This window comes from Salvelinus fontinalis, chromosome 36 (assembly GCF_029448725.1).
Source record: "Salvelinus fontinalis isolate EN_2023a chromosome 36, ASM2944872v1, whole genome shotgun sequence".
Taxonomy (NCBI): domain Eukaryota; kingdom Metazoa; phylum Chordata; class Actinopteri; order Salmoniformes; family Salmonidae; genus Salvelinus; species Salvelinus fontinalis.
The window spans coordinates 11,254,165-11,271,352 of NC_074700.1; the positions used below are offsets into that span (position 1 = coordinate 11,254,165).

A 17,188-nucleotide genomic window follows, 5' to 3' on the forward strand; every position below is an offset into this window, starting at 1 on the left:
TTCTGAATGCACTGTATACATATATGAATATTGAGAGGAAGGAAACTGCTCAGTGATTTCACCATGAGGCCAATGGTGACATTAAAACAGTTAGAGTTCAATGACTGTGATAGGAGAAAACGGAGGATGGATCAACAACATATTAGTTACTCCACAATACTAACCTATACTGACCAATAATATAAACACAACATGTGAAGTGCTGGTTTCATGAGCCCGAATAAAAGATCCCAGATCTTTTCCATACACACAAAAAGCTTATTTCTATCAAATATTAGAGAGAGTTTCTCCTTTGCTAAGATTATCCAGCCACCTGACATGTGTGGCATATAAAGAAGCTGATTTAACAGCATGATCATTACACAGGTGCATCTAGTGCTGGGGACAATAAAAGGCCACTCAAAAATGTGCAGTTTTGTCACAACACAATGCCACAGATAAGTTTTGAGGGAGCGTGCAATTGGCATGCTGACTGCAGGAATGTCCACCAGATTGGTTTCCAGAGAGTTGAATGTTAATTTCTCTACCATAAGCCATAACCCCTTAACCATAACCCCTTTTTCTCCCCAATTGGTAGTTACAGTTTTGTCCCATCGCTGCAACTCCCCAAAGGACTCGGGCGAGGCGAAGGTCGAGAGCCATGCATCCTCCGAAACACGACCCTGTAACGGTAGTCCTCCTCCTCTTCATCCGAAGAGGATGAGCATGGATTGAACCAAGGCGCAGCGTTGTGAAATGACATGATTTATTTAAGACACGACAAAACAACGAAGACAGAAAACGGACTATACTTGAATTAACTAAGAAAATAACAAAACGAATGTGTAGACAGACCTGAACTATACGAACTTACATAAAACACGAAGAACGCACAAACAGGGAAAAATAGACTACACAAAAAGAACGATGTACAAACAAACCGAACAGTCCCGTATGGTGCGACAAACACTGACACAGGAGACAACCACCCACAACGAACACTGTGAAACAACCTACCTAAATATGACTCTCAATTAGAGGAAACACCAAACACCTGCCACTAATTGAGAGCCATACCAGGCAACTCTTAAACCAACATAGAAACAGAAAACATAGAATGCCCACCCAAACTCACGTCCTGACCAACTAACACATACAACAAACTAACAGAAATAGGTCAGGAACGTGACAGACCCTGCCAAGCCACACTGCTTCTTGACACACTGCTCGCTTAACCCGGAAGCCAGCCGCACCAATGTGTCGGAGGAAACACCGTCCAGCTGGCGACCGAAGCCAACTTGCAGGCCCGCCACAAGGAGTCGCTAGAGCGCGATGGGACAAGAAAATACCGGCCGGCCAAACTCTCTCCTGACCAGGACGATGCTGGTCCAATTGTGCGCCACCTCATGGGTCTCCCGGGCACGGCCGGCTGTGACACAGCCTGGGATCGAACCCGGGTCTGAAGTGATACCTCAAGCACTGCAATGCATTGCCTTAGACCACTATACTGCTCGGGAGGCCGACTAGGTGCATTCTTGTCAAATAAATATGCTTATTCATTCATGATTATGGATACATTCTGCAATTAGTTAATCTGGCTTTGAGTCTGGAACAGAACATGTCAACAATTTAGTTCAGAATTTTTTTTATTTTTTTATTTTATTTCACCTTTATTTAACCAGGTAGGCTAGTTGAGAACAAGTTCTCATTTGCAACTGCGACCTGGCCAAGATAAAGCATAGCAGTGTGAACAGACAACAACACAGAGTTACACATGGAGTAAACAATAAACAAGTCAATAACATGGTAGGAAAAAAAAGAGAATCTATATACAATGTGTGCAAAAGGCATGAGGTAGGCAATAAATCGATTAATTACAATTTAGCAGATTAACACTGGAGTGATAAATCATCAGATGATCATGTGCAAGAAGAGATACTGGTGTGCAAAAGAGCAGAAAAGTAAATAAATAAAAGCAGTATGGGGGGTGAGGTAGGTAAATTGGGTAGGTAGTTTACAGATGGACTATGTACAGCTGCAGCGATCGGTTAGCTGCTCGGATAGCAGATTTTTAAAGTTGTTGAGGGAGATAAAAGTCTCCAACTTCAGAGATTTTTGCAATTCGTTCCAGTCGCAGGCAGCAGAGAACTGGAAGGAAAGGCGTCCAAATTAGGTTTTGGCTTTAGGGATGATCAGTGAGATACACCTGCTGGAGCGCGTGCTACGGGTGGGTGTAGCCATCGTGACCAGTGAACTGAGATAAGGCGGCACTTTACCTAGCATAGCCTTGTAGATGACCTGGAGCCAGTGGGTCTGACGACGAACATGTAGCGAGGGCCAGCCGACTAGGGCATACAGGTCGCAGTGGTGGGTCGTATAAGGTGCTTTAGTAACAAAACGGATGGCACTGTGATAAACTGCATCCAGTTTGCTGAGTAGAGTATTGGAAGCTATTTTGTAGATGACATCGCCGAAGTCGAGGATCGGTAGGATAGTCAGTTTTACTAGGGAAAGTTTGGCGGTGTGAGTGAAGGAGGCTTTGTTCCGGAATAGAAAGCCGACTCTAGATTTGATTTTGGATTGGAGATGTTTGATATGAGTCTGGAAGGAGAGTTTGCAGTCTAGCCAGACACCTAGGTACTTATAGATGTCCACATATTCTAGGTCGGAACCGTCCAGGGTGGTGATGCTAGTCGGGCGTGCGGGTGTAGGCAGCGAACGGTTGAAAAGCATGCATTTGGTTTTACTAGCGTTTAAGAGCAGTTGGAGGCCACGGAAGGAGTGTTGTATGGCATTGAAGCTCGTTTGGAGGTTAGATAGCACAGTGTCCAGGGAAGGGCCGGAAGTATACAGAATGGTGTCGTCTGCGTAGAGGTGGATCAGGGAATCGCCCGCAGCAAGAGCAACATCATTGATGTATACAGAGAAAAGAGTCGGCCCGAGAATTGAACCCTGTGGTACCCCTATAGAGACTGCCAGAGGACCGGACAACATGCCCTCCGATTTGACACACTGAACTCTGTCTGCAAAGTAGTTGGTGAACCAGGCAAGGCAGTCATTAGAAAAACCGAGGCTATTGAGTCTGCCGATAAGAATATGGTGATTGACAGAGTCGAAAGCCTTGGCCAGGTCGATGAAGACGGCTGCACAGTAATGTCTTTTATCGATGGCGGTTATGATATCGTTTAGTACCTTGAGCGTGGCTGATGTGCACCCGTGACCGGCTCGGAAACCGGATTGCACAGCGGAGAAGGTACGGTGGGATTCGAGATGGTCAGTGATCTGTTTGTTGACTTGGCTTTCGAAGACCTTAGCTAGGCAGGGCAGGATGGATATAGGTCTGTAACAGTTTGGGTCCAGGGTGTCTCCCCCTTTGAAGAGGGGGATGACAGCGGCAGCTTTCCAATCCTTGGGGATCTCAGATGATACGAAGGAGAGGTTGAACAGGCTGGTAATGGGGGTGCGACAATGGCGGCGGACAGTTTCAGAAATAGGGGGTCCAGATTGTCAAGCCCAGCTGATTTGTATGGGTCCAGGTTTTCCAGCTCTTTCAGAACATCTGCTATCTGGATATGGGTAAAGGAGAAGCTGGGGAGGCTTGGGCGAGTAGCAGCGGGGGGGGGGGGCGGGGCTATTGGCCAAGGTTGGAGTCGCCAGGAGGAAGGCATGGCCAGCCATTGAGAAATGTTTGTTGAAGTTTTCGATTATCACGGACTTATCAGTGGTGACCGTGTTACCTAGCCTCAGTGAAGTGGGCAGCTGGGAGGAGGTGCTCTTGTTTTCCATGGACTTTACAGTATCCCAGAACTTTTTGGAGTTAGAGCTACAGGATGCAAATTTCTGCTTGAAAAAGCTGGCCTTTGCTTTCCTGACTTTCTGCGTGTATTGGTTCCTGACTTCCCTGAACAGTTGCATATCGCGGGGGCTCTTCGATGCTATTGCAGTTCGCCACAGGATGTTTTTGTGCTGGTCGAGGGCAGTCAGGTCTGGAGTGAACCAAGGGCTATATCTGTTCTTGGTTCTGCATTTTTTGAACGGAGCATGCTTGTCTAATATGGTGAGGAAGTAACTTTTAAAGAATGACCAGGCATCCTCAACTGACGGGATGAGGTCAATATCCTTCCAGGGTACCCGGGCCAGGTCGATTAGAAAGGCCTGCTCGCAGAAGTGTTTTAGGGAGCGTTTGACAGTGATGAGGGGTGGTCGTTTGGCCGCGGACCCGTGGCGGATACAGGCAATGAGGCAGTGATCGCTGAGATCTTGATTGAAGACAGCAGAGGTGTATTTGGAGGGCAAGTTGGTCAGGATAATGTCTATTAGGGTGCCCATGTTTACGGATTTAGGGTTGTACCTGGTGGGTTCCTTTGAGTGAGATTGAGGGCATCAAGCTTAGATTGTAGGACTGCCGGGGTGTTAAGCATATCCCAGTTTAGGTCACCTAACAGAACAAACTCTGAAGCTAGATGGGGAGCGATCAATTCACAGATGGTGTCCAGGGCACAGCTGGGAGCTGAGGGGGGTCGGTAGCAGGCGGCAACAGTGAGAGACTTATTTCTGGAGAGATTAATTTTTAAAATTAGAAGTTCGAACTGTTTGGGCATAGACCTGGAAAGTATGACATAACTTTGCAGGCTATCTCTGCAGTAGATTGCAACTCCTCCCCCTTTGGCAGTTCTATCTTGACGGAAAGTGTTATAGTTGGGTATGGAAATCTCAGAATTTTTGGTGGCCTTCCTAAGCCAGGATTCGGAAACGGCAAGGACATCAGGGTTGGCAGAGTGTGCTAAAGCGGTGAGTAAGGCAAACTTGGGGAGGAGGCTTCTGATGTTGACATGCATGAGGCCAAGGCTTTTTCGATCACAGAAGTCAACAAATGAGGGTGACTGGGGACATGCAGGGCCTGGGTTTACCTCCACATCACCCGAGGAACAGAGGAGTAGTAGGATGAGGGTGCGGCTAAAGGCTATCAAAACTGGTCGCCTAGAGCGTTGGGGACAAGGAATAAAAGGAGCAGATTTATGGGCGTGGTAGAATAGATTCTGGGCATAATGTGCAGACCAGGGTATGGTGGGGCACGGGTACAGCGGAGGCAAGCCCAGGCACTGGGTGATGATAAGAGAGGTTGTATCTCTGGACATGCTGGTCTCAATGGGTGAGGTCACCGCATGTGTGGGGGGTGGGACAAAGGAGGTATCAGAGGTACGGAGAGTGGAACTACGGGGTCCATTGCAAACCAAAACAATGATAACTAGCCTGAACAACAGTATGCAAGGCATATTGATATTTGAGAGAGACATACAATAAGGCATAAAGTGATTGCAGGTCTTGATTGGGAGAGCTAGCTAAAACAACAGGTGAGATAACAGCAGCTAGTCAGCTAACACAGCAACAGCAGGTAAAAATGGCGACGACCAGGCAGAGAGGGTCGGATTAACTACACACAGATCCTGAGTTAAAGCACAGAGCCGACAGATAAAACACAAATAAACGGAATGGAGTACCGTGAATTAATGGACAGTCAAGCAGGCATCAGCTATGTAGCCGAGTGATCATAGTGTCCAGGGGGCAGCCGTAGATGGAGCAGTGAGGCCTCCACTAAGCTAACCCGCGGCGTTTAAAGTTAGTAGCCCGGGGGGTGGTCTGCTCAGACGGAGGGGGTCTGCTCAGACGGAGGCCGGTTGAGGGCACAGCGGATGGGGTATTTGTCTGCAGACCAGACGTGGTCGTGTCGACAGAGAATCCAAGCCGGATGGCGAAAGAGAGGTTGTGAATTGTAGAATTGTGTTTGCTAACTGGTGCTAGCTTCGTGATTCAGACAGCTAGCCATGGGTAGCAAGCTAGCAGAAGATGGTCTGTTTTTAGCCACGCCGTGCAATTCCGTCGGTAGATTAGTGGGGTTCTGTGTGGTAGAGGGGACCAATCCAATTGTCAAAATAGTTATAGTGGCCTAAGAAGATTGTTCGATAGACCTGTTCAGATAGCAGCCGATATGCTCAAGACAGCTAACGATTAGCGGGCCGCAGTTAGCATATGGACGTTCAGGTTACGTCGCGATGGAGGGGCCAGTTGAAATACTCCCTCGGGCAGATAACGTCGGTATCCCAGTCGTGAAGGCCCGGTGGGGCTCCGCATCGGCAGTAAAACGGGTCCGGATAGGTGATTGTAGCCCAGGAGTGGCTGATGGAACTCTTCAGCTGGCTAGCTCCGGGATAATTGGTGTTTGCTCCGGAATTGATGTTAGCCAATAGTCACTCGGATAGCAGCTAGTTAGCTGCAAGATCCAGGTGTAAATGTCCAGAGCTTGCGGTAAAAATCCGGGGATATGGAGAGAAAATAGGTCTGGTATGCTCTGGTCTGAGTCGCGTTGTACAAAACTGGCAATAGTTTTCCGAGCTAAAGGATAGCTGATGAGCGCTAGCTGTGGTTAGCTGAACTACTAACGTTAGCTTGTGAGCTGGCTAACTTCTGGCTAGCTTCTGTTGTAGATTTCGGATACGAGGTGAATAATACTTTGAATATAACAGATCCGCACCACATTTGGTGAGGTGGGTTGCAGGAGAGTGTTTTGAAGTTGAGTTTTTAAGAAGAAAAAAATATATATGTAAAAAGATATGCGAAGAAAAATATATAAAATATATATACACGGGACAAGACGAGGACAAAGGACATCTGACTGCTACGCCATCTTGGATTACCATTGCCATTCCTTTAATACAGCAGTGCATTCGGATACCGTTAACTGAAATAGATTTAATCTCGTTCATATAGCTGGCAGAAGGGATTAAATATAGACCTACACCAGCTGAAGGAGAAGAGGAACTAGTACAATAAGGGTATGTTGCTAATATCATCTAGGTAGATAGCTAGCTTCTTTTCAAAAAACTTGCCTAGTATTCATGCCACTTTGTAAATAGCTAACTGCTATTAGGATAGTATTTGGTACAAGACCAAATGCATAAATAAGACAACAAATATGAGTTAAATAAAATATTGAACAGTAAATGAAAATGTTCAATATATATTTAATTTTGAGTCAAGGTAGCTAGCTAGCTGACAGCAAAGGTGTCAGCTAGAAATGACATGCAGGAGCTTGCACAGATTTGTAGTCGTGCATGTCTACTTTGATGCTAATTAGCATTTTCGAATCTGAGTAAATTGAACCAAATTTATTAAAAGTCATCTTGTCCAAGAGATTTACACGGTTATCAAAAAGTCACGCCAGGGAAAGCTTACATGAAACATAGTACTTGTTTGAAGTGGTTCTAAAATCCCCTATGGGAATAATGAAGGGTTTAAAAGTGATTGGAACCATTTCCGTGTTTGACCTCTTGGTTTTATGGGTATTATGACTTGTCCACTGTGGGGCTTTATGGATATATAGTGTATGACTTGAAGTGACTAAACATCAAGCACAGAGCTGCACACATATGTTAGCAACACATGGACTTATTCCTATCTGACAAACAGAAGTCAAAGAGTTCGTTTGGGGGACACTCAGTCGGACTCTCTTTACTATAACATTGGGGTCCCACAAGGGTCAATATTAGGCCCACTTCTGTTTGCAATCTATATAAATGATCTCCAACCTGCTTGCCCACAAGTTAACATGCAGGCGATACAGTTCTGTATGTACACAAAAAAAATGGAAAACTAGTTGTTAACAAGTTAACTGAAGCCATGGTACATGTTTCTAAATGGTTGCCTAATTCTTGCCTGCATTTAAATATCGATAAGACAGTATGTGCTTCTCTACAAAATCCATTGATTCTTCCCAATGAGCTGTTCTTGTTAATGGAGAGGATCTGAAAGTTGTGTCTAACTTCATGTATCTCGGCATCATTTTGGACTCCAGCTTGACATTTAGGAAACATGTGAAGAAGGTGGTTAACACGGTCAAGTTTGGATTGTCCATCCTTAGGTTTATAAGACCTTTCCTTCCTCTGGAGGCCGCCAAACTATATATGCATGCTATGATTTTCTCACATCTGAGATATTGCCTCACATGCTGGTCACAAGTAGGAGCTGCTATTCTGAAACCAATTGAATCACTCTACAAACAAACACTTAACATTTTTGATAAACTAAACAGTTATCACCATTGTGATATCATTTACAAACATAATATTTTTAGTCTGAATAGCTTTAAGCAGTATGTACAGTTGAAGTCGGAAGTTTACATACACCATAGCCAAATACATTTAAACTCCGTTTTCACAATTCCTGACATTTAATCAGAATAACAATTCCCTGTCTTCGGTCAGTTAGGATCACCACTTTATTTTAAGAATGTGAAATGTTAGAATAATAGTAGAGAGAATTATTTATTTCAGCTTTTATTTCATTCATCACATTCCCAGCGGGTCAGAAGTTTACGTACACCCAATTAGCATTTGGCAGCATTGCATTTAAATTGTTTAACTTAGGTCAAACGTTTCAGGTAGCCTTCCACAAGCTTCCCACAATAAGTTAAGTGAAATTTGTCCCATTCCTCCTGACCGAGCTGGTGTAACTGAGTCAGGTTTGTAGGCCTCCTTGCTCACACACGCTTTTTCAGTTCTGCCCACAAATGTTCTATAGGATTGAGGGTTGGCCTTTGTGATGGCCACTCCAATACCTTAACTTTGTTGTCCTTAAGCCATTTTGCCACAACTTTGGAAGTATGCTTGGTGTCATTGTCCATTTTTAAGACCCATTTCCAACCAAGCTTTAACGTCCTGACTGATGTCTTGAGATGTTGCTTCAATATATTGTGGCAGACCAGGGGGTTTGGTCAAAACGTTTACACAGATCAGACACGGACAGAGTAGGATTAGCTCGGTTTCAAGGGTGTTTATTTGAATGACAAACCATATCTTCCCCATGAGACCGTCTTCTGGCCTCCGGGTCTTGCTGTATCCTGTGGGGAACAAAAACTGAGCTTCCACCTTTTATCTCTGGAACCGTACCCAACTATACAGGAGTTACCTTTCTTCGTCCCTTCTCTGATGTGCTGCCCTTCTGGCAGCTTTATGAGACACGTACAGCTGGTGAGCAATCAGTCCTTGATTGACTCACCAACCACAATCAGCCCCAATTAGTCCTGGCCGGAGAGAGATCACCTCGTGATGTAAACTCCATCTTTCACCAGGCCTCAACGAGTCTCCCCCTGGTGGCTGACCTGCTGTATGCCACAATATCCACATTATTTCCCCTCCTCATGATGCCATCTATTTTGTGAAGTGCACCAGTCCCTCCTGCAGCAAAGCACCCCCACAACATGATGCTGCCACTTTGTCCCTATGTGCAGTTGCAAACCGTAGTCTGGCTTTTTTATGGCGGTTTTGGAGCAGTGGCTTCTTCCTTGCTGAGCGACCTTTCAGGTTATGTCGAAATAGGAATCGTTTTACTGTGGATGTATATACTTTTGTACCTGTTTCCTCCAGCATCTTCACAAGGTCCTTTGCTGTTGTTCTGTGATTGATTTGCACTTTTCGCACCAAAGTACGTTCATCTCTAGGAGACAGAACGCGTCCCCTTCCTGAGCGGTATGATGGCTGCGTGGTCCCATGGTGTTTATACTTGCTTACTATTGTTTGTACAGATGAACGTGGTACCTTCAGGCGTTTGGAAATTGCTCCCAAGGATGAACAAGACTTGTGGGGGTCTAAAAAAAGAATCAGAGGTTTTGGCTGATTTCTTTTGGTTTTCCAACGATGTCAAGCAAAGAGGCACTGAGTTTGAAGGTAGGCCTTGAAATACATCTACAGGTACACCTCAAATTGACTCAAATTATGTCAATTATCCTATCAGAAGCCTCTAAAGCCATGACACAATTTTCTTGAATTTTCAAGCTGTTTAAAGGCACAGTCAACTTAGTGTATGTAAACTTCTGACCCACTGGAATTGTGATACAGTGAATTATAAGTGAAATAATCTATCTGTAAACAATTACTGGAAAAAATGACTTGTGTCATGCACAAAGTAGATGTCCTAACCGACCTGCCAAAACTATAGTTTGTTAACAAGAAATTTGTGGAGTGGTTGAAAAACGGGTTTTAATGACTCCAACCTAAGTGTATGTAAACTTCCGACTTCAACTGTAGATGCAAGCCTTGTCTTTAAGGTCCTACATGGTCTTGCCCCTTCACCCATATGCCGGCACATCATGCTCAAGGAAAGCACCTCCAGGATAGCAAGGGCAGTAACTAGAGGGGATTGCGTTGTCCCTTTTCGACACAGTAAAATCGGCCCGTCGGCCTTCTCTGTTAGAGCTACAATATACTGGAATACAATGCCCATGGACTTCAGAAGCTGCACTGATTATTGTATTTTTACATTTAAACTGAAAACATGGCTCAAATTTATCCAAACCTGTACACATGAGCTATCTGTGGTTCCTCATATGTAAGACGACAGTTGATGATTGTTGTTAGAATTATATTTTATTGGATGCAATGTTTTTGTATTTTGTATTGATTTAGTGGGTATTTGTATAGTGGTTGTGTAAAGGCCGTTACCTGCCCAGGGACACAGGGTGCGAATTAGCTTTTGGCTAACCCTGGCACATTGTCACGGATGTTACATTTTTGTAATATTGATGTTGATTAATGTGCATTGTCCCCTATAAATAAATAAATGGTCTACCAGTAGCACAAAAACAACAATGTAGTGACTACATTCAAATGTTTGATGGTATCTAGATGACAACTGGAATTAATTGAAATGGAGTAACTTAGAAACCAATGTTGTCTCAGAACATTTTGTATTATTCTGTCTGTAAATCTGAGACACTCCATTTAGTATGATATGTAACATTTCATATGGTATGTATTCATTTGTGGATGTCCATCATCCATTTCATAGGATATGTTATGGATTACAATTCATACAATATGTTATAATTGCAATTCGTAGAAAATATTTTATGAATTTGCAACACGTACAATGTGTTACGAATTTGCTAAACATGTGATATGTTACGAATCCCAATTTGTTTTGGCTGATGTTAGCTAGGTGGCTAGTGCTAGATCTAGGGGTTAGGGGAAGGGTTAGCTAACATACAAAGTAGCTAAAAAGTAATTTATTTTTAATTAATTATTCTAAATGTTTTTATTTAACCTTTATTTAACTAGGCAAGTCAGTTAAGAACAAATTCTTATTTACAATAACGGCCTACACAGGCCAAACCCAGACGACGCTGGGCCAATTGTGCGCAGCCCTACGGGACTCCCAATCACAGCCGGTTGTGATACAGCTAATTAGTTGCTAATTAGATCAAATGCAAACGTTTTCTGTGATGATTCAAACACACAACCTTTGGGTTGCTAGATGTTATATGCCCAGTGCGTTATACACCCACCCATCCACCCCAACCAACCAGACTCCTTTTGTTTTTGCCTTGTTTAGAAACCTTCTATCTCAGTTGCCACCAACCTTTTCTGAGTCTAGATCACTTTAAGACAAAATGCAAGCAGAGATCTGCCGCTCAGATTTTTTAAAGCATGACTTAGAAAACGTAAGCCTATGCACTATTAACCAATTAAAAACAGTTCTGTAGCGATGAGGTTTGTGCAGTAGGCTATAGGCCCAATACATTATCACTGCATATTGTCTATGCTTGAATTGCCCTGCCAATGTTGTTCTTCTCATATAATTTTTTTATTATATATTTTTTAAATGTAGGTATATGATCATAGATAATTTGTAGTATTACCTGTGAGGCACAGCTGAGTGAGCATAACAATTAGTTTAATTTGATGGCCTGCATCTGATGGTCAGTCTGAGGGGAGGGAGGGAGCAGCAGTGAGGCTACCTCTCACCTGACTCATCGTCCCTCCGCTCTCCCTCCTCCCTGTACTGAGAAAAGAGGACACAGTCTTCCAGCTGATGTCAAAACTCAAAAGTAAAATAGACACAATCCGTTAATAATAACGCAAGCTTATCGGTACACTTTGCTATAGTCATTCAGTGCAGTTGCAGTGTTGGTTGTAGCGTGAGTGGAAGGAGGGAGAACTCACATTTTATGGCTTATAAAAGGGTTGAACAGTGTTGACAGTGCTGAATAAGTCATGAACTTACTCATAAAAACAGCAGCTCTTTGCTATATTCCTTGAGTATCTTTCTAGTCATGGTTTTGAAATCACACAGTATTAACTTTGCTGTGCGTTCTACCTTCAGACACATGAAATAGTCCTTCCCGGAGGTAGGGCACCTACCGCCAACAGTGCGAAACGAATATAATAAATAGGAACGCAAGGCTTTATCATTGAGTTTTTTACAGAAATGTTTGGCGACCGGTTGGTGAACACTGTTCTATCTTATGTAAGCATTTCAAAAGTAACATATCATACTAATTTGAGTGTCCCGGATTTGCGTTTAGTATGTTAAGTCTAGTCTATGAGACCAGTCTGCAGAAACATGTCAGTCCCACAACAACACAACAATACAAATAGTTAGTCAGTAGACCAATGCTTTTTTATTTTCCAAAATGCCTCATACAGCTCAGAATAGTAGCCTACTGAAATCAAATGAAGAAATCAAAATCAACGAAAAGTACACTTTGAACTTCAGGAAGTATACAGTTCAAACAGACATTGGCTAATTGTTTGGACAGAAAGTGTTTGTGTAAAATAAACAAAAAAGAAAAACCACGAAAACATCACTATCACTCAAACATATCATTGCTGATGCCACAAATACAGTGGGCATCTAAAATCACATGATAGAGAGATATTAGTTTCCACTGTGTGAGACAAGAATTTCAAATCTTGCAATAATAAAAGATGATACATGAACATTCAGAATTCACACATACAATTGGAAGGCCTGCTATGAACATGAATGAAAGAAATACGCAACACAGACAAACGCATGTGATGTTTCAACTTCATACACATCCATGACCAAATAATTCAAATACAATCATTCATTTTCTACTCTATTCTACATTATCTATTTGCTTGAAGCCTATTTCTCACCAGCCAAGGACAACAGCAAATATCAATGTCCAAGAACATCATTTCCATCCCTCACTCTATTCTCTCTAATGTACCTGGTGTTAACACTGTTACATACCTGGAGATTATTTTTACAGGTGCCCACAGTGTAATCACTTGGAAAAATATCTTGCAGGAGAAAGAATGTCCTGTTGGATAATTTAGAAGCTTGATGCTCTCCCCTTCATTCCCTATATCGTTCACCTCTTTTGACCAGAGCCCCCGATATACCCTGGTCATAGGTAGTGCACTAGTAAGGGAATAGGGTGCCATTTGGGACATAACCCTTGTTCTCTGCCACATGTTCATGTAGTACATAAAAGGCAGCCAGGGAAAAAAATGAATTAATCTCTCTAAGTGGAGAGCTTACTTAATAACCTGTCTTCCCAACTTGCTGAGTTATAGATGTATCAATTTCACAAGTTTTAAGCCTGGTTTAGACCCATAATGCATCAGCAGTTTTTCTTCTCACTATGCAGTAAGTGTTGAAATCTTGGCCTTGATATATTTATGTAAAGTCTTCTAAAGGACTTACCTAAATATTTATGATTTATATGGATGTTTGAGATGTGATTAATATCCCAGATCAGTATTCAGCCCTGTGTTCGTAGCTCCTTGCTCTGGATGTAAAACGGTTTACTTGGCTTTAATTAACTCCCTAAGCATTTCCCAGCATCATATTGACACATTTCGTTTGACAAGACATGCGAGTACACAAACACCACAGAAATCAGGATGCAAACTTTATACATCCACAACGTCAACATCATAAAACCATCAAACCTGACCCTTTTGTATCTAACGCCACCAACCACTATCAGAGCACCTGTGTTATGCTGTGTGTTTCTCACAGCTTTAGTGTCCTATCAACTAATGCTATCGTACTAGGTTTTAGCTTGTCGACACACATTATTGTACTGCTCCGCCATTTCACACTGACCTTGTGTTGTGTTCATTGGTGAGAGTGGGTGATCTGTATGATGCACAGCAAACATAGCAGTTATACTTCCCACAGTATTCAAGGTCTTTGACACAAATATATACTTATCAAAAATACAAACGCAACATGCAACAATTTCAAAGATTTTACTGAGTAACAGTTCATATAAGGAATCAGTTAATTTAAATAAATTCATTAGGTCCTAATCTATGGATTTCACATGACTGGGAATACAAATATGAATCTGTTGGCCACTGACACAGTACCTTAAAAAAAGGTAGGGGCGTGGATCAGAAAACCACTCAGTATCTGGTGTGACCACCATTTGCCTTATGCAGCACGACACATCTCCTTCGCATCAAGTTGATCAGACTGTTGATTGTGGCCTGTGGAATATTGTACCACTCCACTTCAATGGCTGTGCGAAATTGCTGGATGCAGGAAATTGCAGGAATTGAAACACATCAATCCAGAGCATCCCAAACATGCTCAATGGGTGACATGTCTGGTGAGTATGCAGGCCATGGAAGAACTCAAATCTTCAGCATCTAGGAATTGTGTACCGATCCTTGTGACATGAGGCCATGCATTATCATGCTGAAACATGAAGTGATGGCGGCGGATGAATGGCACAGCAATGGGCCTCAGGATCTCGGCACGGTATCTCTGTGCATTTACATTGCCATCGATAAAATGCAATTGTGTTTGTTGTCTGTAGCTTATGCCTGCCCATAACATAACCCCACCTCCACCATGGGGCACTCTGTTCACAATGTTGACATCAGCAAACCACTCGCCTACACAACGCCATACACGTGGTCTGCGGTTGTGAAGCCGGTTGGACGTACTGACAAATTCTCTAAAACGATGTTGGTGGTGGCTTATGGTAGAGACATTAACATCAAATTATCTGGCAACAACTCTGATGGACATTCCTGCAGTCAGCATGCCAATTGCATGCTACATCAAAACTTGAGACATCTGTGGCATTGTGTTGTGTGACAAAACTGCACATTTTCGAGTGGCCTTTTATTGTCCCCAGCACAAGGTGCACCTGTGTAATAATCATGCTGTTTAATCAGCTTCTTGATATGCCATACCTGTCAGGAGGATGGATTATCTTGGCAAAGGAGAAAGGCTCACTAAAATTTGAGAGAAATAAGCTTTTGTGCATATGGAACATTTCTGGGATCTTTTATTTCAGCTCATTAAACATAGAACCAACACTTCACATGTTGCGTTTACATTTTTGTTCAGTGTACCTGTCCATTCATTACTCCTATCCGTTCATTTTTATACATGCAATTACACATTCTGCCTTACAACATACTTTATGCCCATTAAATCCTCTAAAGAAATACCATTGATTTCACTTACTTTGAATGCCACTATCGCCTCACAGTGTTGGATGAAATGAAAGCCTCTGAAGCAAAAAGAAGGGTGGAATTGCACCGTCAATCACTCATTGATTTCTGTCCAATGAAAACTTGATAAAGTTAAACTCAATAGTGGCCCATTTGCTAAAATAGAACCATCATTGACAGTGTCCCCAATACCAAAACATTTACTGGCTTAATCTGTCTGGCATTTATGCGTACTTGAATGCAATGCAACAGTCTGTCTCTCTCAACTAAATTCTGGTGCGGTAATGTCATCATCTGTATACTCCTAGCAGTATTCTCAGTGAAACCGAATAAGCAGATCTAAAACAGACCTCCCTCTTAAACTCTCTCCTGTACACATCACAAACTTAATAACTAGCCCCTCACTCTCCTCAATCAATATGTTATCCCATTGTCCCAAGTTTTATTTAATGGTGATATATATGGCCACAATTACCAGCTTCATCTGAATATTCTGGAGTTACGTTTTGGTCTTGTTATGAAGTAACCATCATGTTTGTCTGCCTCTAGCGTCTCCAGCTCCAGTTAGTGTGGTACACAGATCTGTAGCTCGGCTGCTGCTGGCCCCCAAGGGGCCTTCCGTACCCATGAATAGCCCCAGAGGGCCCGATGTTGGTCTCTGTCAGGGACCTCTGTGGCTGCCACTGTCTGGGCAGGGACCTGTAGCCAGTCGGACCGGCGGGGGCCGAGGCTATGCTCTTGGTCGGGGACAGGAACGGAGGCATAACTCTGCTGTAACTCCGACTCTGATCCTGGTTCTGACCCTGGCTCTGACTCTGGCTCTGACCCCAGCTCTGTCTCTTGTTCCATCTTTGGTTCGGGTTCCATACCTCAGTCTTCCTGGGAGGATCGTCAGACACCCTAGCCTTCCACTCGGCAGGGGGCTCAGGGAGTAGCTTGCGCTGCGCAGCCGAGCGCACGTTGAAGGCGATGGCCTGCTGGAGGTTCTGGAAGGGGAAGGCCTCGTCAACCAGGCCCATGGGGTGGTGGGCTGCGGCCTCCCAGGGTGAAGGAGGCTTGTGACTCCTGTCCAGCCATGACGTCTGCCTCCCCGCGGGGGCCTGAGCTGATGAGGCCTGTACCAGGGGTTTGTATGAGGGAAAGGGGGATCCAGACGATGACCGGAGGCCCAGCGATGGTGCTTTGGTGACGGGTGGGGACAGAGTGTAGCTCCGGCCAAACTCCTGGAAAAGGGACATTCAGACATGTTTACTTCAGACAGAGGCAGATTTTGAGATTCTTGTCTGACTACTAACAAATAGCAGAGTTTAACTTTGAAAATGGCTTTGACAAATTTTGAGAGCTTCCTTTGAACATTTAAGACCCACATATAATCTCCAGTATGCTCTTCAGTCTCATGCGGCACAATCATGTTTAAATAAAAAACTTATGTTAGGTCATCTTTTAAGTATTTTTTTTTATGTGGTATATTATTATTATTATTATTCAAGAATCTAACTAAAGCATTTAGATATTTAGAACCCCCATCTCACATTTGTTATGTTATAAATAATTTGTTTGTGTTCTCTTGAGTAAATGGAAATAACACAGCATTAGTCCTACATCATGTGAGGAGTATTTTGGTAATCCGAATCTTTTAGGAGTTAACATTCATGCTGCAATGTTCTAAAGGAAGAATACTACCACAATCATATGATGCAACTTGATAGAGGATGACTACTCAAAGAGGCTACTTCACCATTTTGTATTGTCACAATTCCAACACCTAGACGGTCTTTTGATTTCTCAGAACAATTGGCTCATGAGTATGTGTTTCCATTGAAAGTCACATTTAGCTTATTTAAATTGGATCTGACTGGCTTTGTGGATTACATGCTTCACTTTTAAGGTATCTCAATGAATTAGCAAATCTCCCCAAGGGCTGTTATCTT

The 17,188-nt window shown here is 43.2% G+C and overlaps 1 protein-coding gene across 1 annotated transcript; it reads right to left on the bottom strand.

Moving 5' to 3' along the window:
• Positions 1–12,410: 12,410 nt before the first annotated feature.
• Positions 12,411–16,872, bottom strand: LOC129835203 (synaptopodin-2). The gene has a single exon (XM_055900692.1). It carries the CDS (start codon positions 16,493–16,495, stop codon positions 15,803–15,805), a length of 693 nt encoding a protein of 230 aa, XP_055756667.1. The 5' UTR covers positions 16,496–16,872; the 3' UTR covers positions 12,411–15,802.
• Positions 16,873–17,188: the final 316 nt, after the last annotated feature.